We start from the raw sequence: 22,296 nt of genomic DNA on the forward strand, positions 1-22,296 counted from the left end.
GCCCCGCGGCCGGGGGAGAGCGGCGGAACCGGCGGCGGGGAGAGGGACGGTGTCTGGGGGAAAGGCGTTTGGGGAGGGGGTGGTAAATCCAAAATCTGCCGTCCCCTCCCTGGGCACCGCTGGCGGGACGCTGTGGGGAGGGCTGGCAGCGCGGCGGGCTGGCAAACTCCTGCCCAAGTGGTGCTGTCGGTGGCTGCGCCTGCCTAGGTCCGTGTTTGTCGGATTTCAGGGGATTCTAATTATCCCTAGGAAGAGGGATAATTCTTTCCGGTTTGATCCGGGAGCTGACCTCCGAGAAAGGGAGATCGTTAGCTGAAAGAGAGAAAGGCAGAGGCCCCATCAGCTGGGGTCTGTGCCTGTAGTGTTTGACTGCGGTTCTCATTTCCCTGCTGATGGGCGGCTCAAATCTCAGCTCAGCTCAACTCCGGTTTATTCAGCTCTCCAGCTCCTGTTAAGGAGATTCCAATTACCTGTGCAGATGATTGTAGTCAAGACTCTCTCTTCCCCCCTCTCTCTCTCTCTCGTTTTAAAGCGATCAAATTATTCAAGGATTTAAAGATTGATAGTAAAGGAAATCCAGCATGAAAATGCAAGGTTTTCTCTACCCTGATCTAAGTGCTGAACTACTACTGCACTGCTAGCTCTCTCTTGGCATATTCAGGGAAGATATCAAAGGCAAGAGTATAAGTTTCAAATGTATATTAAAAATACATAATAAATATTTTGTCCGACTTCAAAAAAAGCGATAGGTGTTAGCAGTAATCAAAACATCCTGCGCCTAAGCGCTATACAGTATCCCATATAAATAAATCACACTTCTTTTCTAGTAATACATCAATAAGAATATATTAACTCGAGAGTGGCTTCCCTAATATTTTAAACATCTTGTGTCAGATTTTTTATTTTATTTTTGTCACTAATATATACATATATTTTTTAAAAGGTTGCTTTTGAGTCTTTTAGATCCAACAGCAGGAAGAAAAGGGGGAAAAAGAAGGAAGGAAGGAAGGAGGGAAGGAGGGAAAAAAGGAAGGAAGGAAAGAGAAAAGGGGAGAAAGGGGGAGAAAGGGGGAGAAAGGGGGAGAAGGAAAGAAAGAAAGAAAGAGGAAAGAAAGAGGAAAGAAAACTTCCCATACACTTTCCCAGAGGAACACACCATTGCCTAGTCCTCCCCCAAAAAAAGCAATCTCTAAAAAGTGCCATGGTTTGCAGTCCTGGTGTTAATACTGATAGGAATGACAAACATCACAAGCACGGCTCTTCCCTGCTTCCATCTCTGGCTGCCATTGCACATATCAGCTGCCTTCTAGATTGTTTAGTGCAGTGGTTTGGTGTTTGCTTTTAATGAGGCTAGGAAAGTAAAAGATTTTTGCAAGGCTTAGGTGCTGGCGAGCTAATTACTAGCTAGAGAAAATATTTGCCACCGATTCCAGGGCAGAGATCCCCATGCTATCACTTTCAGTTAATGGTGTGCAGGATTTAGCCCGGAGCTTCCCTGCTCTAACCATCAGAACCAATAATCTTTACTTTTCCTACTGCTCGTGTATCGATAGCTTCTCTAGCCTCAGGCAGCGGCTTTGATATGTTAATATTTCTGAGTACCAAATTCTGCAGAGATCATATTAATGTTGTACATACAGAGTGGAGCTTTGCCTTAAAGTTGAATATTCAGATCGCTCGTTTCAAAAGAAATCACTTGAAGAAATGAAGCTTCTATTTACAGGAGTCGTCTGTGTTTTTTAATCATTAAAAAAATCCCTCCCCTCTTATACTTTCCTATTAATCGTCTCAGGCTTTTATTACATACCCATTCCCTTTTAATTCCTCTCTAGGTTGCCATTTTAAAAGCAGAATAACCTGATTCCTGTTTGATTTCTCTCTCTCTCTTTTCCCTTCTCTCCCTCTCTTTTTCTTTTTAAATTTTCTTTTTCTTTTTTCTTTTTTTTGGGGGGGAGGGGGGCTCCTTTTTAAAATGCCCTCCAAGCCCCCTTCCACACCCATCTCTTCCCCATTCTTCGGACATGAAGTGTATGCAGGCTTGGTGTCCTCACCTCCATATATTTGGATTAAAAAGACAACACGGTGACATTTGGCCTGCATCGTTTTATGAAATCGAGATGGCAAACTCCAAAAAAAGCTCTTGTTTCGCTTTGTGATCATCCATCGTTCCTGCCCCAGGCTAATTTCAGAAGCTTAAATACTGCTATCGCCTCTGGGCCATGAAGAGAGAAGGGCCAACCTATCGGCAATAGCTCTTTTTCGATTGCCCTTGGCAACATAAAATACAAACTACTTTGAATCAAAACATTTTTGGGGAATTAATATGATCTGAACTCTGCACGTTTTAAGAGATCTTGAGTTTGTCAAATCGCTTAGAGGTGACTGACATCCGAATGCATTAGTGCCTAGCTAGGAACAACCCTCAGATCTTATTTGATTAAAAAAAAATAAAAAAAAGAAAGAAAAAGAAGAAAAAGAAAAAAACCACCCTCTTCTTAAAAGCTCAAGCATCAGTCACCATAAAGTCTACCAATAAAAACTGGGGAAAGACGCTCCCCTTTCTCGCCTCTGCCTTTTATGTATTTAGTCATGGTATCACCTCTCATTTGAAAGGCACTCGCTGAGCCTTGATCCTTTCCCCCATTCTAATTTTAGTTTTTGACACTCAAAACTACCTCCTAACGACTCAGTCATTAAGGACGAGACTTTGGGCAAGAGGTTAGAGGAGGCGGTTGAAGGCAGGGGCTGAGGGCCTTGCACCTCTCCCCGGGACAATCTTCTCCCCTGCTATTTTGTGTGCAGATGAAAAGGGAAAAAAAGAGGGTGCTGACGTGGTACCACCTCCCCACGGTCTCACCCAGCCATCCCGAGATGCAGGAATGGGCAGAGGGGACATCCCCCTACACCTTGCTATATCTCCTGCTCTGGAAAACCGACCGGAGTTACCCGGCCAGCCCCCACCCCTAAGTGGGGGTGTGCCTAAGGACCCCCCCAGCACCCTCCGCCCCAGAGCCCCGCCGTGTCCCTCCCCAGAGGAAGGCAGGGCCGGGCAGGACGGGGGTCCCTGACCCCTTGGCAGCTGCGGGCCGTGAAGGTGAAGGTCTCGGTGGGGCGGACGGGGGTCCCCGAGGCTGAACCGTCTCCTCCCGCCCAGCCAGGAGTCCACCGAAGGCAGGGCAGATCCCCTCCTCGTCTTCCCTTTGTTGTCCTCTTCCTTCCCTTTTCCCGGCTCTTCTGAACCTTACAAGAGCCTCGGGACTCTTGTAATAGCCCATCATTGTGTTCGGATCCTAATGCACTGTCATTAGCACTGTTGTCTTTTTCTCTTCTTTTCTTTTCTATTCCAAGGGCCAATTTAAATCGCATTAAAATCCTAAATAGCTGGCTTAATTAATGGCTCTCGCGGCTCCAGCTGAGATAATCTGCCAGCCGACTAAAGCCAAATCGGTCGGCGACTTTCAGCTCCCCGGGAGTTTGGGGCTGGGGAAGAGGCCGGAGGGGGCTGAGCAGAGGGTTCAAGTGGGCTCTGCCCGGACTCCGAGCGTTTCACCGAGCCGGGAAGGGAGCGGAGCCGGCTCCCTTAGGTGCTGGCACCAGCAAGACCTCTGGGAGAAGTTTGGGGAAGAGATGTGAGGTGGGGGTTTGGGTGGTTTTTGCTTGCTTGCTTGTTTGTTTGTTTGAGGGTTTGTCTTGTTTTGATTTGATTTTTTCGGTAGGTTTTTGTTTGTTTGTTTTCCCTGCTGATCTTCAAAGGGCTATTTTCTGGTTATGCACGGAGAGGGAAGGGAAAACCCCTGGGTAGGGATCTCACCTGCTTTGGGGGTCTGTGCTGCTCCCCTCTCTTGCTGGGGTAGAGGTGGTGTATTACATCTTTTCTGTCCCCCTTTGCTCCATTCCGAGCTGTGGGGCTGTCGTGATCCACACAGTCCCAGCTTGGCCTGCCTCAGCGGAGATTTTGGAGCCATGCAGCCGTGGGATGCACATCGCGCCCAGCAGTCCTCGGCATCCCCCAAACTCAGGCACACACATGGGGCACAAAGCCTGTAAAAAGCAAAACACAGGTGGGCACACACCTCACACACATACATACCACAGACACACACACCCCACACAACCTGCCGGTGTTGGGGGAGCACAGCTTCCCCTCCTTCAGCACCGGTCGCTCTGCCTCATGCAGAGCCCACTCGTGGGACACCACGGGCAGAGCCTCAGACCCTTTCCACACCCTCCCACACACAACCCACACCATGCACAACCTGCCCAACCTTCGTCCTGCAGCTCCACAAGACCCAACACCGGTTCACACACTGTCCAGCAATGCACACCCGTGTTCCCAAAGCGCTGCCGCAGAGAGGGCCTAGAAAGGCATTGAAAAGTGCTCATGAATTCTTATGGCTTGTGCATATGAAAAAGGAATGAAGTAGATTTCTTTTCTTTTGGGTCTGGTTTGGGTCCTATCCTTCACCCCAGGAGCTGTAGAAGTGCTCCTGTATCAGTGCTGATACATCTTGGTAACGGAGGGCTGGCTCTGGGTGCCTGAGATTTAACATCCCCTTGCACGTTGATGCAATCTTTAAAATTGAGCTCCTGTAACAACCTCCCTTATTTTATTATTCTGTTTTCTACCATAATATCTTGCTTCTCCCAAGCTATTTTTTTTAACATTGTCTAAACTTAAAACTCGTAACAGTCTTAATAGCCTTAAAACCTGTGTAGCTAAGAGGCTGGTCTTAAAAACTGCTGACCATCCGCTCAGTCCTACTGAATCCTCGCTTCATATTAAAAAAAAATTTTCTTGTGCATGCAGGCATGTCCCTCTTTCCCTACCATGAATGTGGTAGTGAGAGACGCTCTCTCTGAATTGTTTATGTTCCTGGAAAGAGCTGGTTTATATAAGTAGTTACATGATACAAAGTTTGTTAACTTAAGCAAAACCAAAAGAATAACTGGAAAAAAAGCAATACTTAGTATTTTTCCTCACAAATGTAGATGAATTTTAGAATTTTGAATATTTAGTTCCTGAGATGAATGACTGGGTGATGTGAGGATAATTTGTAGAACATTTTAAATTGCTAATAGACCTTTGGGAACTGAATATGGGATTAAATAGTACTGATAAACTCTATACAGTAAACTGCTTGCTTAGACTTGCTACTTGCTAGGAAAAAAAAAAGCTAACGAGAGGCAGATTTTCATGTCTTCATTTTGTAATGTACTGTAAAGTTGCCAGAATTTCAGAACACAGCAGAAGATATACTATAAGCTGGAGACTCCTTCTAACAGCACCTGTAGATATAAATAATAGACTAATAAAAAGCATAGCATGTTATTAATATTTTATATAAGATTAATCTGTAGGCACTCAGGCATGCTTATACTTAATAATGTACACAAGCACACAAACATGCATATATCCTGAAAAACAAAATAAACAGTACTTCTGCACTGTTGTCACAGTACTTCTGCGCTGTTGTCACCAGTGTATTATGATGTTTCCTTCCATAACTGCATATTTATGGGTGAATATCTTGGAGAAAGGGACTACCACATCTTGAATGAATATAAAATATCCATCATATTGCAGCTGTTACAATTAACAAATAAGAAATGACCTTGCAGGGTGTAAGGATGTGTGTATCTATACAAAACTATAGACACACATTTTCAAAAATGTATTTAAAGTGTAAAAATCATCCAGTGACATCAACTGATATTTCTCTCTCTCATTCCTAATAAAGTAATAGCATTACTCAAGAAAAACATAAAATATGTGAGAATCTGGATTTTGTCAATGAAAAGATGCACAAATATTTAACTCTGAGGGAGTCAGGGAGACTTACATCTCAGCAGATGCCCAAGCGCTTAAGTAAATCAGAATAAATCATCGCATTCCAGCCACCGTATTGTCCTCTTCGTCTATACAAAGGGAAACCTACAATCAAAACAGACCAAGCTCTTTTCTGCATCATGCGTTGTTGGGATTTTCATTGTGTTGACAAGACTGTTGGGTTAGAGTATGGCTCTGTTGTTCTCGCTGCTGTCATCTACACAACCCGTCATCAGCTTGTGTTGGCATTTTGTACTGACTTGTGCTATTTGATGGGGAGACAGGAATAAGGAAGGGAAAATACTCTCCCGCTCTTTGCTGTGACTACCTTTTTCAGTATCACATAGCCTAACTTTTGTTCATTCTAGGCTTGGGAAACAAAGCAAAAGCTCACTTCACACAAAGGAGTATGTTGCGTTGAGTATGAACCAGTCAGCTAGAGGGAAAAGGATTGAGCCCCAAAAGTAAGCTAGCAAAAATGAACATAGTCTTTTGTTATTCCTTTCCCTCAGACCACTTGGCGATAATCATAGAACAGAACAGAATAGAATCATAGAATAGTTTGGGTTGGAAGGGACCTTTAACTGTCGTCTAGTCCAACCCCCCTGCAATGAGCAGGGACATCTTCCACTAGATCAGGTTATATATAATCTCCTGAGGTGATTCGGTAGCTGAAGCGATTCAGTATATGGCAGTACTGGAGCCCAGCTATTTCACCCAAATGTGATCTGCTGCACAAACCATATCTCTTCCTCACCCACCTTTTTCCTCTCAAACAATCATATTTGTTGAAATCAACATGAAGGTGAAAGATCAGAGGGTAAAACTCTGTCATGAATAAAGAAGAAGAAATTGAATAGAGTTGGATGGAAGAGAAGCCCTGAAGAAGGGTTTGTGTGCCTGAAAGCTTCCCTTCTTTCTTTCTTTTTTTTTTTCCCCAAATCTATCAGTTGCAATATAAAAGATATTCCCCCTTCATCTAAATCTTGTCTTGCTTGTGTCTTTAGAACTCTATAGCTGTAAGAGCACAACTATCACCATTTACGGTCATCTCTAACACAGTAACTTATGGAAACAGATGATGTCAGACCAGATGATGTAATCACTTCCCTGTGGGAATAAATGGTTGTCCTAAAAAGAGTCTTTTTAACATTCACAGGCCCATTTCACGTGGTACTCAGAGCACGAAATTGCTGAGGCAATCTGATGGATGATCCTACCAGTTATCTTACCTTCTTCCTGCTCTCCTATTCTTTTTCCTAGCCTTGCAGTGGTGTGGGTAACTAGTCAGGGAGCAATGGCCACAGTTTTCCCTACTTTTATGCACGCTGGTGGGCACATTGCTTTGCCGTGGCTATGTGTGGGGCTCTTCATCTGATGAGCTGATGGGGTCTTACCTATCCTGGCACCAGATGCTAGTCTGTGAAGATTTCTAAAGCAAGAAAAAGCTGCTAAGAGAAATAGGGATCTCCAGGTTGAACTGCTAAACTCATGAAAGGCATTATTTCAATTCTATTTTTGAGGGCATTTTCTTCTGCTTCTTCAGCTTGTGTCTGTTAGTATCCCACCTCTCAAATACCCTGATATGACAAGACCAGCTCAACAGTTGAACAAGGATTGACTTTTTCAACAACACCTACAGTGGCATTGGGTTGACACGAAAGAAAAGCTGGTTGTTGCCCTTGCTGTTTAGTGTGACTTAAAACATACCTTATCTTCTCCGCATTGAGCTGCACTTCACAAAATCATTTGTCCACTCTAATGCATGATCAGAATATGGGGGAAGGAATACAGTAAAGCATGTGTGTTTGGCGAGAAACCTAACCCTTCGTCTTGCAGTGTGGTTGCACTTATCCTTTCCTTTCTCTTTCTGGCAGCCCTCCCTTTGTTTACTTCCATGACTTTTTCTGTTTACCATCTGGTCTAAAGGCCAGGATTTCATCCATCTCCTCTCCAAGGTGGTGTTTGTGGTAGGAGGTCTGTGCCTTCAAAACTGCACACAGTTTGTGACAAAGACATAGCTTCGCCTAGAAAGCACCACACCGCTCTCTGTTGCTGTGTCAATGAATAATTAATATAGTGAAATAATTATATGCAACAGATTTTACCTTCTTGTAATTTGCAACTTGTTCTCCATGTTACTGGAGAGCAAATGACTTAGACTTGTTGTTTTCTTTTACTTTTAACACATACCTGGCTTACCTGGAATTGCATTGTTTAAGATCATATTGCATAGGCATGGTATTTTTAAACATTCTAGACTGTAAACAACCTTCTTCTAAATAGTAATGAGAAGTGTTCCAGTAAATTCTGGTTAGGGTAGGAGCAGCTGCAGGGTAACAGTTTTTTGGATTAAAGGAACAATTATTTATCTGGCATAAATGGTGCACATACTGGCTTAACCTGGCAAGAAGATAAATTTTAATATGACACTGATTTCAGTACAGTCTCACTCATTATAAATTTTACAGACTTATTGAAGTAAATAAATATGTACACACTGCTACTGTTTTCTTGACACGTATATATGTACACGTGTGTATATGTATTGTGTGGCAGGAGACGCCAGACAAACAAATCTACTCAGCGTTAACACTCTTCACAAATGTACCTGACAGACCAGAAGTTTGAAAATGTTGATTGAAAATATTTATAGGTTTCTGTGCAGCCCTGCCTCAGATATGAAAAAAAAAATAACCAAAACAAACCCAAACACCAAAACCCAGAAACATTTCAGGCACGTGGCATCACATTTCTGTATGTGAGCACGTAAGCTCACGAACTGTAGCTTTGAGCTGTGCAAAAATGTTCATAAGTGCCCTTGATGTGTCTATATGTTTGGTGATACATGATTTGTCTCTACATTCTGTCTGAGAAGTGGACGCTAATATCTATCCTGTAGCATAATTAGAAAAGTCATAAAATATCCTGCTGTACTGAGTCAGGATCTCACCCATCTGGGATTTATACCAAGAGATGTTCTTTTCTGGTTTTGCTGTCAGCACAAATGTTTAAATATACCTTCAAGAGCTGAAATATTTGGAAAGAAATTCTGTTTGCCTTATGTAAGCAAGCAATAATCTGCCTTTAATGAAGTTCCATCCTTCAGTTATATTCCTCTGTCTCTGCTAAAACTGGAACATACATAGTCTTCTTAATTTTAATGAGGATTACGTGTGGAAGAAGATAAAGTAAAGGTGTTAGGAACTTGTCTACAGTGAGCTTTTTTTTTTTTTTTATCCTATCCTATCCTATCCTATCCTATCCTATCCTATCCTATCCTATCCTTTCATATCCTATTCACATCACAGAATTTAGATTACAAACTAAAATTTTTAAGCATAATAAGTGAGCTCTTGCAGTGCAAAAAGATTAGGGTGTTCACAGGAAAGAAGAAATTATCATGGTAGTTTAAAAATACAGTATCTTTCCTTTAAACATGAATGATGAGCATAGATTCATTCTGCTGTAAGAAAGTCTTTATATCATTGTCCTCACAGAAACCATCTGAACTCCTTCTAGTAGTGCACTGAATTATATGATATTTTATATCACTGTCATATGCAGCTCATTCTTTTTTCTCATCTTTCCCCCAGGGAAGACTTGCGCATGCAGTGGTAAGATTTATTTCTTGCACAGAATTTTTTATTGTAGTTAGGTTGGAGAAGGCAGGTCAAAGAAAAGTGTTTTGCACTTGGTGATAAAATATGTGTTAGTCCTTAAGATTTTTTTCTTCCCTGGGAGTTTGTACTACCCTTTTGGATCCACTGCAGAGAAAGTTTTCTCTCTTGCTCTCTCACATATTAACTTTAAGTTAAAAGCTTGATTTTGCCTGAGGAGTTATTGATCACAGTCTTCATTGAAAGATTTGGTGATCATTCAGCAGTTTTAGACCCAGGCCAAGTAATTGCCACTTTCAAGAAATAAACAATTCCAGAACTAACCTGAGATAAACTGATGTAGCTCAATAGATTTCAATCATTAACATCAGCTGAGGACTTGACCTAACTTTAGAAGGAGTATATAAGAGTTCAAAGGCATGGAAAGCCATTCTGGCTGCAAATCACTGCAAACCTATAGTGCTGTTCCATTTTTGTTATCCTAAACACTGCTATGAGAGTTAAAATGAACATTTCTCATTACAACCAATATCCTAAGGTTTTCACCAACTGCATTTTTAAAATCCTGAGTGATACCTGAATCTGATTCAATCTTAGGTTGTTAATCATTTTAGATACAAGACTCAAAAGACTGACAATATGTAGTTTTTACTGAGCATAAAATCAAATGAGGTAGCCATAATGATGTAATTTGACTGTAAAGCTTGTAAGATCTAATAGTTCACTGTTCCCAGACTGAAATTTCAATGTGTTCATCTTTCTCAAAGCAACAAAACCAAAAGCACTCCCCCCCAAAGTACTCCAAAAACCCAAACAAAAACAACAACAGAAACAACCACAAGTAAACAACAGAATTGTGCTTCATTATTTACTTTTCAAAACATGGAATATGAGGTTTCCTCACTCTAACTTTTTTTTTTTTTTTTTTTGTAGGTGGCACCTGTGTTGTTAACCCCACCGACCTGTTCTGCTCTGTTCCTGGTCGCTTATCTCTCCTCAGCTCCACTTCCAAGTACAAAGTGACCATTGCAGAGGTGAAGAGGCGCCTTTCACCACCAGAATGCCTCAATGCTTCCCTCTTAGGAGGTATTTTGAGAAGGTAAGTTGAAGGTGAGAATAACAAGTCCTAGGCAGTGCTGTAATTTCTGTAATTTTATTTTCTGCAAATAGGTTTTGTTCTCCTTCCCCACTTGGATAGGTGGTCACAGTTTGGGAAACCAGAAGGAGGTGGATTGGGAGTGAACACTGTTTCTAGGGAAAGTTTCAATACATGAGAAAAATGAAGATTGTGTTGACATTTTTCACAGAAATTTTACATTTTTCAGTGATCTAATTTTTTTTTTTTTTTTACCCCCTCAGTTCAGTTACTCATCAGAGATGGATAGGTGTTTCTTTGCCTTGCTATGAATAAAAGAGAAAAAAGACCTTCAGTGTGTGGAAAATTTCACCAGGGCTACAAATCTGACTCCTTGTTGAGAAACTATTTCAAAGTAAATTGTTCTACCAAGTGTAGTTACAGTCCTCACTCAACAAAAACCATGGAGGTGTAGGGATGCCTTTTTCTTCCTTTCTCCTTTGCATGTCTTTTGAGTACAGAAAAAACAGAATACGCTAGGTGTATTTTTTTCATTGTGTCATACTGGAGATGAAGCAAGTAATTAGGTACAATTTTGCCTCTGACCCTTCACTGACCAGAGTAGACACCTGCAGAGAGCAGTAGCAGAGAAGAGGAAAGTGGCAGATTGTGTCTCACATTGCAAGTGGAAAACAAGGAGGCAACTGTAATTCAGCCAGGCATATGTAAGTCGCAATGTCCCTGAGGCGTCAGCTTAGATGGCATAAGCTACTTGAATGCCCTTTGATCAAAACTAGCTGGAAAGTCATAGGCTATTTCACTGCTGTCACTGAAGGCCACACTGATCCCTGTAGTTATACTGAAAGTCATTTTAACCAACGTGAAATATTCTAAGATACGTAGTAGTCCAAGAGCGGTCTTGAGCCATCTTGCAGAGTAAGCACTACAGACTGTAAAATTGTTTCAGGGACATGAGCCCTATTTAACTGCCTCTGTAGGCATTGAAATCCAAAATCTACAGCCACAAAAATTTTCCTCTGTTACTGCTTCACCCTGGAGAGGCCTCCAGCTAATAGTCACAGAAATATTCACTTTATTCACCCAGGCTTCATCAATACCAGTGCAAGCTATTAAGAATGCAAGGGCATCAGCTTGAATGTGGGGGCTTATTTGTCCCTTCTGTTAAAGTGCTAGAATGATCCCCATAAGTTTTTGACCCAGATCAAGCATCACTCTTCCAAATCAACCCTGGGCATGGTTCAGGAGTTAGCAAAAGCCAGGGACTACTCCCAGACAGCAGCTTGGATGCACTAATTCTGTTTTACGAGGCAGAGAATGTTAATGAATAGATCTGGACAGGTTATACCGGTACGTGTCACAGCTAGAGAACAGACTCAAACACTTCGTAGATGACCAGCAGAGATGTAGCAAAACCAAATCGCATTCATGGTTTGCCTGAGACCTGGCAGGGTTGGTTTTGCATCCTGTCAGCAGTCACCATCTAGGTATTTCCCCAGGTAGTTTTTCTTCAGAATTAAGTGTTCTCAGAAGACATTTCCTGACATACAACATGGTCAAAATTGTGATATCTCTTAGTGCATAAAAATGACCATCCAAATGGTGGTATTCCAACCTTGGTTCCTTCCTCTACCTGAAGGAACATGATCCTGCACCTCAAAACATCTAGTCAGGCATGCTTAATACTCAGTGATTGGTTATTCTAAGCTGAGGGTCCCTCAGTCTCATTTGGGGCTAATTAAATATCTGTTGGACAAAAGTGAAGGTGTAACTGTACTGATGACTCTATTATCTAATGACCAGGTCATTCATTTGGGATGGGAGACATCTGGGTTCCAGTCACTGCTCTATTCAATGTTTAAGCATTTTAACATTAGTTATTCACTGCCAGCTGTCTGCTGCATTCATCTAAAAGACACAGGTTAAAATTCCCTCAGGCTGAGGAAGAAATTGAACCTATGTCTGCTGCATAAGTGGAAATGTCTCAAATGCTTCAAACTTTGAGATATTGCAGAAAAACAGGTGTGGGGTGCACCAGGAACCATTTTGTGGGAACAAAGTGATGTAGGCATTTGGGATATGGGCATAGATAACCAATGATGGCTGGGATTTTAGCTTCAGCATTTCCTATTGCCTTATCCTTCTTCCTTGTAAGTATTGGGCTTCGTAAGTACCCAGGTCTCTACATAAATTATAGAGGGATAGCTAGAACTGGGTTCCACATAGACATCCACATTTGCATAGTGATCTGGCTTCCTTTTGTAGTCAGGTGAGAGATGGGTAAAGTGCCCTCATTCTAGATACCTCTTTAATATCATTCTAGAAGTGCATGTTTCTCTTTCGATTGCCTTTGGAGCCTGAGGTGGCTAAATCAGATATAAGTGACTGCACTGTCAATATTTATATTCATTCATTGCAATCCCAGGCTCTGTGCCCAAATCAGGACCATGGGTTCCACTAGGTGGAAAGCTGTCTGACGATCTGATGCTGCTGTGACAGGCATTAAAATGTCTAACTCTGTCAAAGGACCAACATGAAAGACTCATACAGTGTGAGCAGGACATTAATACAGCTCTGAAAGATTTTCCATTGATGGCATTAGGGCAGGCATTTGTCAATAAGGTGTGTACAATTTCTAGACTTATATTAACATGGGAAAAAAGTGCAGAATAAAGACAAATTTCTCTCTCCTACTGTTCTCTCATGATAGAGCAAAATCCAAGAATGGAGGACGCTGCTTACGAGAAAAATTAGACAGACTGGGACTGAATTTGCCTGCAGGAAGAAGAAAAGCAGCAAATGTCACACTCTTGACTTCCTTGGTAGAAGGTAGGGTTTATAATATTGCAGTATAACAGAAACATAATTAAAATGTTTCCTTGTATACAACACTTTTCAGGCAAAGTGTTAAATATCATAATCTGTATTTTGTACAAAGAGGAGAACTGACTTGCCTAAAGCCACAGACAGAACGAGTGGCAAAATGGAAGTTCACTCTGAGATGTCGTGGCTCCCAGCAAGTGGTTTGGTCCTACAGTTTCCTCAGCATTGATCTGTGCTTTTCGTGCTGGGATCTGACTTACAAATCGATGATCCAAGTGTTCTTGTGAGAGAGATGAATGTCTTATATCAACTCTACAAGTAGGTTTGTTTATCCTCCTTTTTTTTAAAAACTTGTGAATTTCCTGGAGCTGATCCAAAAATGTGATGATTTTTTTTTCTCCCATGAGAAGGCATAATATTTAGACAAGCCTTTTCCCCCCACAGATAAATGAATGAAATCTGTTTTCAGATAAACTCTAGACAGGCCCAGGAGATACTTTCTTGGCCTTTATTTGTTGTTTAAATATCATTCACCAAATACTGCCAGGCTCTTCAAACCTTCAGCTGGGAGATGCAGGTTCAAACCCCTCAGGCAAAGGAAAGAAACTCTACCTGAATCTCTTCTATTCTGGGTGAATCCACTAAGTACTTGGTTTGTTGTCTGGCTGTGAGTAGCAGCTCTGGGAATTTCAGATCCCTCCTCCTTGACGTTGAGCGCACTTAGCTTATCCTAAAGGTCAACACCTTCTAGGATCATAACCTGAAAGTTCCATACAGATCGAGGCAAGTAGGCTGAGGTCTCAGCACATATTACCACAGAATCACGGTATTACAGAAAGGTTGAGGCTGGAAGGGACCTCTGGTGATCTTCTAGTCCAATCCTCCTGCTCAAAGCACGGTCAATTAGAAGAGGTTTCTTCAGGACCTCGTCTACTGAGGTTTTTATTATCTCAAAGGATGGAGACTCCACAAGGCAGAAATAGTGCTGAATCCACAACAGTGGAGGTTTTTCAGTATCTAAGAGGAGGGACTAAGCTTCTCAGGGGACATTGAGCACACAGAACTACAACAGGGCTGCTCTGAAATACAGGTGTGTCCGTATCACACCTGCTTGTAATAAAGAGAAAGCCATAATGGAGCTACAGTTTTAGAAAAGGGAATTTTCTCCCACAGGTTAGAGGAGTAAGGGCTGTTCCTACCCTCACAGTCCTTCATGCATCTTGGGTCTTAGGAGGGAAGAACAAACAGAGCAACGTGGCCAGCTACTTATTCATTGGAAGAGTTTGAGAGGAAGCCCTCTTTCAACTGCTGGCCTGGGATTGATGGCACAGTACTTTTACTGTAAATGGGAATTAGATTCCTTTTTCTCCCAGGGATGGAGCTCTGCTTGCCTCCCTGCCCTTTACTCAAAACCAATAGCAAACCTATTATCAAGCCTATGGTATTGCTTTTGCTCTTGGACTGCCTTACTGTGAGTTCTAAAGAAATACACTGAAGAGGCTGAGCTCACTTTGACACAGACCTGTTTGCCTGCACATGTTAATCATGAATTTTGTCTCCTGGAATTTTTGGGAAAGGCACCACCATGTGCGTTAACATTCCAACAGAAAACAAAATGAAGCTCATTTTCTGTCTATGTAACCAATCCTCAGTCAAACTTGGCAGTGCTTATTGAATTCTTTGTGGTATAAACTGTCCTCCCTTTGTACATGCAGCTGTTACTTCTAAGGGATACTAACTTGTAGCATGGTTTCTGCAAGGAAACCCATCCCTCAAAGGCTCCTGCAGCTGGAGGAGGCAGAAAACGAAAGACACAGGCTTATTCCAGGTTTTAGAGAAGAAAACAGGAGGAAAACAGCATTGGCTTTTTCGGTGTGATTTCAATACATAAATTGACATCATGATTTGTTAGTCTTATTAAATCCCTAAATATCAAGTGCACTGTGTGGACTTCTCATAATGACCCAGAATTGTGTCACTCTTGATTACTTTAGATGGTTCTAAGTTTATTATTACCAAAGATCCTCACAGTCTTCAATGTATCAAGGCCTTTAATATCTCTGTAAGGTAGGAATGTGCTCAACCTCTTGAACGCCTGTTTGAAGTAAGAAAAGGCAAAATTAGTTGTATTGTGATTAAGTATATCGACCAAAGCTGTCTCAAAAGTCTCTGGCAAGACTGAGACTTCTTTTCCTCTAAAATAGACTAAAATCATTGAGTTTTGGGGAGTACTGATAAGTTCAAGAGAGGAACTGCAGTGAATTTCTAGGCTGTGGTGATCATGTGAAGATCCAGACTTTATGAAAATTATCCTGTGGTCCTTGTTTCTGCAATTTGCATCCAAACAATATCCCCTTGTTTTCTGCAAACTTACTTCTTTTGGGGTTCAACATGGCTACTAGATGTTTACTGTTATTCTTGTTTTGGTCGGGGTGCATCTTGAGCGTCTTTGGTAGGGACTTCTGGGGCCCAAAGTAGGAATTGTTTGACAGATCGGTTCTGTTCTTTCCGTTGTCATCCACATAAATCAGCACAATGGGTGGGAAGACAGACTGGGAGAACGAACTCAGCATTGCAGGGTTCTCCCCAACAGTATGGGACATAGCTTTGTGCAACCCGTAGGTGAGGGATGCCCTCTAGTGCCTAGATTATATGAAGGGAAAGGTCATTTTTCTTACCAGCGCTAAAAGGAAAATTCCTACATCTTAGCTAATACAATAAAGGCTCCTCCATTGAATACTAGCATTACCAATGCTAAGACTTACTGCTGGCTCAAAGGAGTCATAAGCCTCCCCGGTGGGAGGAAGAAAGGATGTGAGAAGAGGGGAGATGTCCCTTCAGTTTGGACAGGTCACTTATAAGGCAGAGACATAGCATAAATGGGATTGTAGATGCAGATAAAAGCAATGCATGAATGATTTTAAAACCACCAGATTTTTTCCAATAACCAGTAAAGGCACTTACAAAAAATCTGGACTTTGTTGTCCTGTCAAACCTAATTAAGACACTAAATTTCCTAGACACAGAATTGATGGCATTCATCATTTGGGGACCAAAACTCTTGAGAAAAATAGGTCAGCAGTTACTTTTTCCACCCTGCTATCAACTGTCACACTTCTCCCCCACCAGCCTTTGTTTAAATATCCTTCCACTTGTTCCTCCTCCCTTCTCATCCTACAAATAGAAAAAAACTTTTCTTTCCCCCCCCCCTCCGCCTGTCCCTCCTCCCCCTGGGTAGCATTTTTGCTGGGTAGAGCATCCGGAGGAGGCAAAGCCGAGGAGAGAGTAGGAGGTTCAGATGCCGAGTGTCCCTCTCCTGGGACACAGCTTCTGCCTTCACTCTGCATAGGAGCATCTCTCACTCTTGCTAGACCCAGGAGACACGCACGCTGCTCCTTGCACCTGCCCACGGAAACCTGTCAAGGTACGCGGCTGGTCTCTCCACTGAGGTTTTCCAGAGCTGTCTCTGCCAATTCAGGTTCAGCAACTGTCCTTTTCCATCATGCAAAGCTCTCTGGTCAATTGTCAAATTATATAAGAAAGGCACCGCTGCCTATTGCTGCAAAGCCGTGAGCTGGATTTAAGGAGAAAGAGTCAATGATCCCCAACACCCATCTTTGTCTCTGCAGGAGGAAAGAGCAAGGGGTATTGCACATGGGAAACTTGAATTTAGATTGAAACAAGGCAACTGGCTATAAAAGCCAGGGATTTTAGAGTTTTCTGCCTTTAATATGACTCCTCCCTGATGTAAATTATAACTAGGCAGAAGGCAGCAAATCTAAGGTAAAAGAAAAGAGGTCAGTTCATTCACATTACCAACATTTCCACATTCTCCCCTAGAATAAATGTTTGTCTAAATTATGATGTAGAAAAAGAACACCTTTTTCTAAATTATGATGTAGAAAAAGAAAGAACATATTTTATGACATTTTCTACAAACTACTTTCCCCCACCAAGCAGACTTATTTCCTACTGTACAGTAATACAAGGGACCCCTATTCACTGAGATTAACAGAAATTAATACATATAGAAGTATATCACAATCGACTTCTAAATACCAAATCGTCATTTGGCCCAGGTTCAAAATGACATCTTTGCTCAACAATGAGATATGAGAAATCTTGTTCTGCATAGTGTTTTCATGTCCAGATTTGTATTTTTTTTTAGAATTTGATGTTGTAATTTAGAACGCCTACTCCTTATATCATATGGAAGTGTGTGCTTATATGAATAAATACGCATAGTTCTAATGTGCATCCATAGTATACATCAGCTTTCCATTTCCAGTAAATATATATTTTTAAAATATATTTAAAACATTTTAAAATTTATTATTTCACAAAACACAATAAGTACATTTGTATCTACATTTTTACCTATCTATATCCACAGGCAGATAAGCAATTTTGTTTCTTTTTGCTCGTGATTTTATCTCTTCATATGCCATTAGCATTTAATCACAATCACAGTCGTGGCTCCAGGTAAAATGGACAAGTTTTATACTTTTGTATAATTTTCTCAGATCATCGAAACAGTTTAGTATAATTTTATCAGCTCTAGTAAATAATATGCACTATCTTTGTAAAGATAAGTTTGAATGACAATTCATATTTTCATTCCTTTTTTTTTGACTTTAAGTGAAAACATAACAAATTTCAGTTTGTTATTGACCATATTAAATAAATGCCTACATTTCATCACATAAAGTTTTGCTCTCTTGAGGAAACCAAGGCTTTTCCAATGGCTAAATGTTTAAATTCTTTGCTGACTACATTCCTTGTATTGTTATTTGAGTCTGACTGGGACCAGGATAGAGTTGTCTGGAGAATGGTAATTCCACCCGATGACAGCTTCAATGGGTTTGACTTTTATCTTCTTTCCACGCTGGCATGAAAACAAACCTACCAAGTGTTTTAATGGAGTTTGGTTGAAAAGCAAAACCTGGTACTCCTCTGCAGTTGACTTACTCTTTGAGTCTTTAAATAAAGAAGAGTAAAAGCGTAGCTGAAATAGAAATTTTGAAGCAACTCTGCAGAAATTTAGCAGCCAGCGTTTAAATTTGTACCCTTTCTCATCCATGAAGAAGTCTGGGATAGACATTTTAAACACAAAACTGGCAGTCAGCTATATGCCTCTTCATTCTGACTCACTGTTAACATGCCACTAAAATCCATTTATATTCACTGAAGATTATTTTACTTTTCCAGAAGCTGTAAACTAAGTAGAAACCATTTCTCCTTTCAACTCAGAGATAGTGGTTGCTTGTTAACTTCTTATTCTTTTTAGGCATACTGGAAATCATGTTTAAAAATTCCAAATAATGCAGATGATTTTGAGTATAATCTTCAATTTTGGCATGTAAAATTGGTTACAGCTGTGAACGTTGCTGTTGACTGGTGTCAGCAAACAAATTCCCTGGGAGTAGTGCATGTATTTTACTGGTACCTGAATCCAGTTAGGTCAGATAAAAACACAACAAAGTATTTGCATATAGAAACAAAAGGTATTTTTCTGGTAAAAACTCCAATGATAGAAGGGAAGACAAAAAACTCTGAAAAGGTGGAGAATCGATTCTGGACTAGAGGTCAGTGCATGTGGCTTCTTATGCCTCATACAGTCCCTGGCACAGGACCGCTGCTCCCATGGAAGTTTTCATCTTCCTTGCCTTGGCCAGGTCTGTGCAGAGCACAGAGACTCGGTCTTACTGGGGATGGGATTCATCTCATCATCTTTATCATAGTTGTATCTGTTCTCTCATGTCGCACTGTAGTCAATAGGGAGAAATCAGTACTTCTGGGTGATTAACAATTAAATTAAATTAATAATTAAACATTTGATTAGGTTGCTCAGAAAAGCTGTGGAATCTCCACAGCTAGAAATATTCAAGACTAGGCTTGAAAAGTCCATGAATAAGCTAATCTAAGGCCATGCTTTCAACAGAAGGTGATCTCCTGAATTGCCTTCTAACCCAGACTTTTCTATAATTCCTCTGATCCACTTTTGCCTTCGACTTTAGTACGGGATGATACATGCTTCAAGTGCTAGCTTGTCTCCATTGACTTGAAAGTACTACGTCAGATGTCAATATTGACATTTAATCAGAGGAATTCCACTGCACATGTTCTCACAGTGAAGTGCTACAGGTCCTGCATCCCTCCTAACCGTTCACCTGGAGCATCAGCCTGGTCTCCAAAAGGCCAGGATCCAATGCCGCCTCTCATGATGGCAATCAAATACACAATTCTGAGAAAAAGAAAAATAAAACACCCACAACACCCTAACCCAAAAACTATTCTGGAGCACATGTCTCAGTCACTCATGCAGATGTGCTTCCACATACACTTCTGGTAGCTGACCTATTTCTACCTTCTACGATGAGATGAGAGCACGTGTCATCTGGAAGTGCCTATTTCCCACCAGGGAAAGACTAACTTAGGCACAGATGTTCACACTCCAGGCAGCTATGTTTGATCAGATAAATCCCACACCAAGGTTGTCAGAGTCACAGCAAGCAGACCAGAGTGTTCAGTAAACCCTAAAATAAATTCCTGAGTTCTCTAAGCTAGTGGAGAGGGACAGGTTCTTCCAGAGGTATTTGGCACCCACCGTGGAGTTGGGTTATGGTGTCCAGTCTCTGTAGTGAGGTAGAGATGTGCTCAGTGTCTGCCTCTGTCACAGACTTCTCACAAAGCCTAGTCAAGCCACGTACTCCCTTTGCCTTGATTTACTGACCTATAAAAGAGTAACTGTGATCTTCATTGTCATCCCTTTTTGTTTTGTCTGGTCAATTTTGACTGCAGTCTTTTTGGAAACAGGATTGTTTCTTGTGCTCTACTTTGGTGTCTGCTTATCTTTAGTGTGGGGCACTTGTATTATGCCTGCTGTCTTAACCCCTAAGCAAATATTCTGAAATATATGTTATCCACACAGGTCTCTCCTGGGGTAGAAGGCTATTCTTCCTTTAGAGAAGGAGAAGTGAAGCACCAAAGGCTGAATCTCAGCTCTTCAGAGTGATATTTTCCTACCTTCCACTAATTTCCATGCCTTATATATCAGTGATGAACCCAGCTTATAAAACATAAGCAGCTGCCCAGTACTCCCTGGTGGCAAGGGAGGGTGCTAAACCCAACTGTCTTGACCAGTATTTTCTCACGAGAGGAATAACCTCCCTATCTTCTGGCTGGTACTATCTGATGACTAAGCATGAGCAGGCCAAATGGGCTGAAATCTGTAACCGAGATCCGGAATGAATGTCTACAGAAGTAATTTGTTATTGTATTATTATTTTTTTAAGAGTAGAAGAAATTCTGTAAGCATAATAATGAATAATAGTAATAACCCTAAAACCTAACTGACCCATTTTGTTTGCCCACAGGGGAAGCGTTACATTTGGCCAGAGATTTCGGCTACACCTGTGAAACAGAGTTCCCTGCCAAGGCGGTAGGAGAGCACATTGCCAGACAGCACATGGAACAGAAAGAGCAGACAGCGAGGAAAAAGATGATCCTAGCGACAAAGTAAGAAGGGAGGGGAAACTAAAAAAGAAATCTGTCTGTCACTTCTCCGTTTTGGATCTGGGGGCTGGGGGAGGGAGGAGTGGGAGTATGGAGCTGGGATTGCGGTGACTGCTATCACAACAGTACTCACTGACAGCAAGTGAGAGCAATCCTCTTTAGAGATGCTGTAAGAGGAACCTTATTTACTGCAGTGAGGTTTTAGTGGCTGTGCTCTCATTGCCTGCAGTTAAGGGCGGCACGTACATCTCAGATGCTTTGGTTTAGATGAGAGGAGGCGATATTATTACATGGTAAGATCTATAGGATAGAGACTAGCTTTGTCTCCTGTTTGCATGTGAGCAGGAGATCTAAGCTTCTACTGAAGTACTAGTTATTGTGAGATAATTATCGTTAGTCTGCTGAGGGAGAGCTGGTTTGCAGAGGGACAGATCCTCTCTGGATGGAAATTGCAGCAGTTCCCCTGAAGTCAAAGACACTGGAACAATGTACACCAGCGGGGGAGCTTTGCTAAAGCTATTAAAGACACACGGAGACACCTGACTTTGCTCTAAACAAGCCACTCGCCTCCCTGGAGCAGTAACATCACATCAGGATAACATTTCATCTAGGTTAATTAGCTTTGATGAGGGAGGAATTAGCCTTCATGAGCCATGGGAAACAGGAATAAATAGTCTACATGGAACAACGTAGACCGATGCTAGGTGTGTGGTATGCCTGCATGGGGTAGCCTTGAACATATTCATACTCTTCCTGCGCTTACTACAGTGTTACACAGTGAGGCTGCAGGAGAGCTGAGGCCAGAAAGCCAAGCTCTCAAACCACTATGCCAGTACTGGAAGTGTTTGGAAATCATCCAGGCTGGGATATATCCAACAGAGAGGGATCCCCCTGTAGTAGGGGAGAAGGCTGACCAGCAACAGGATTGTCCTTTGTATCCCAATGGCCTTCTGCTTTGTCTATTTGTGGGGAACAGGATTCCTGGCCTTGGTGTCCCTCTTCTATCCAGAGCTCTTTGCCCTGAAGGTGACCCAGAGATGACATGCATTGAAACATCTCAGGCTTGTGAATCCCATGAATATACCTTGTGATCCTTCCCTGGGGTGATAAGCAGAGCATGTGTGGCTCAGGGGGCATTTGCTGATTGTGAAGGTGATGAGACACTTCCCTCATCATGCTCCTAAGTCCCTTGTAGATTAAAAGGAATAAAGTAAGTGAAATATGATCTTATTCTTACCTATATCCACATTTGTTTTAAGGGTCCAAGGGGTTTCAGAGATGTGAGAATAAACCAGCTGGCAAGAAGCAGCTCCTCTCTGCAAGTCATATCTCCCTATTGCTGTATAGCCCATTAACAATCTGCCCCCCTAACTATGTAAGAGCTGATTGCAGTGCTGGGCAGCACAATCTAAACAAGA

The 22,296-nt window shown here is 41.8% G+C and overlaps 1 protein-coding gene across 1 annotated transcript in view; it reads left to right on the forward strand.

The window, feature by feature from the left end:
* TFAP2D (transcription factor AP-2 delta (activating enhancer binding protein 2 delta)) overlaps window positions 1–22,296 on the forward strand; it is a 48,211-nt gene that overhangs the window by 6,185 nt on the left and 19,730 nt on the right. Inside the window, 3 exon segments of the mRNA XM_010583109.1 lie at window positions 10,381–10,546; window positions 13,251–13,369; window positions 20,740–20,881. Coding sequence (XP_010581411.1) covers window positions 10,381–10,546; window positions 13,251–13,369; window positions 20,740–20,881 — 427 coding nt within the window.

Source organism: Haliaeetus leucocephalus, unplaced genomic scaffold (genome assembly GCF_000737465.1).
Source record: "Haliaeetus leucocephalus isolate CR32 unplaced genomic scaffold, Haliaeetus_leucocephalus-4.0 Scaffold871, whole genome shotgun sequence".
Classification (NCBI taxonomy): Eukaryota; Metazoa; Chordata; class Aves; order Accipitriformes; family Accipitridae; genus Haliaeetus; species Haliaeetus leucocephalus.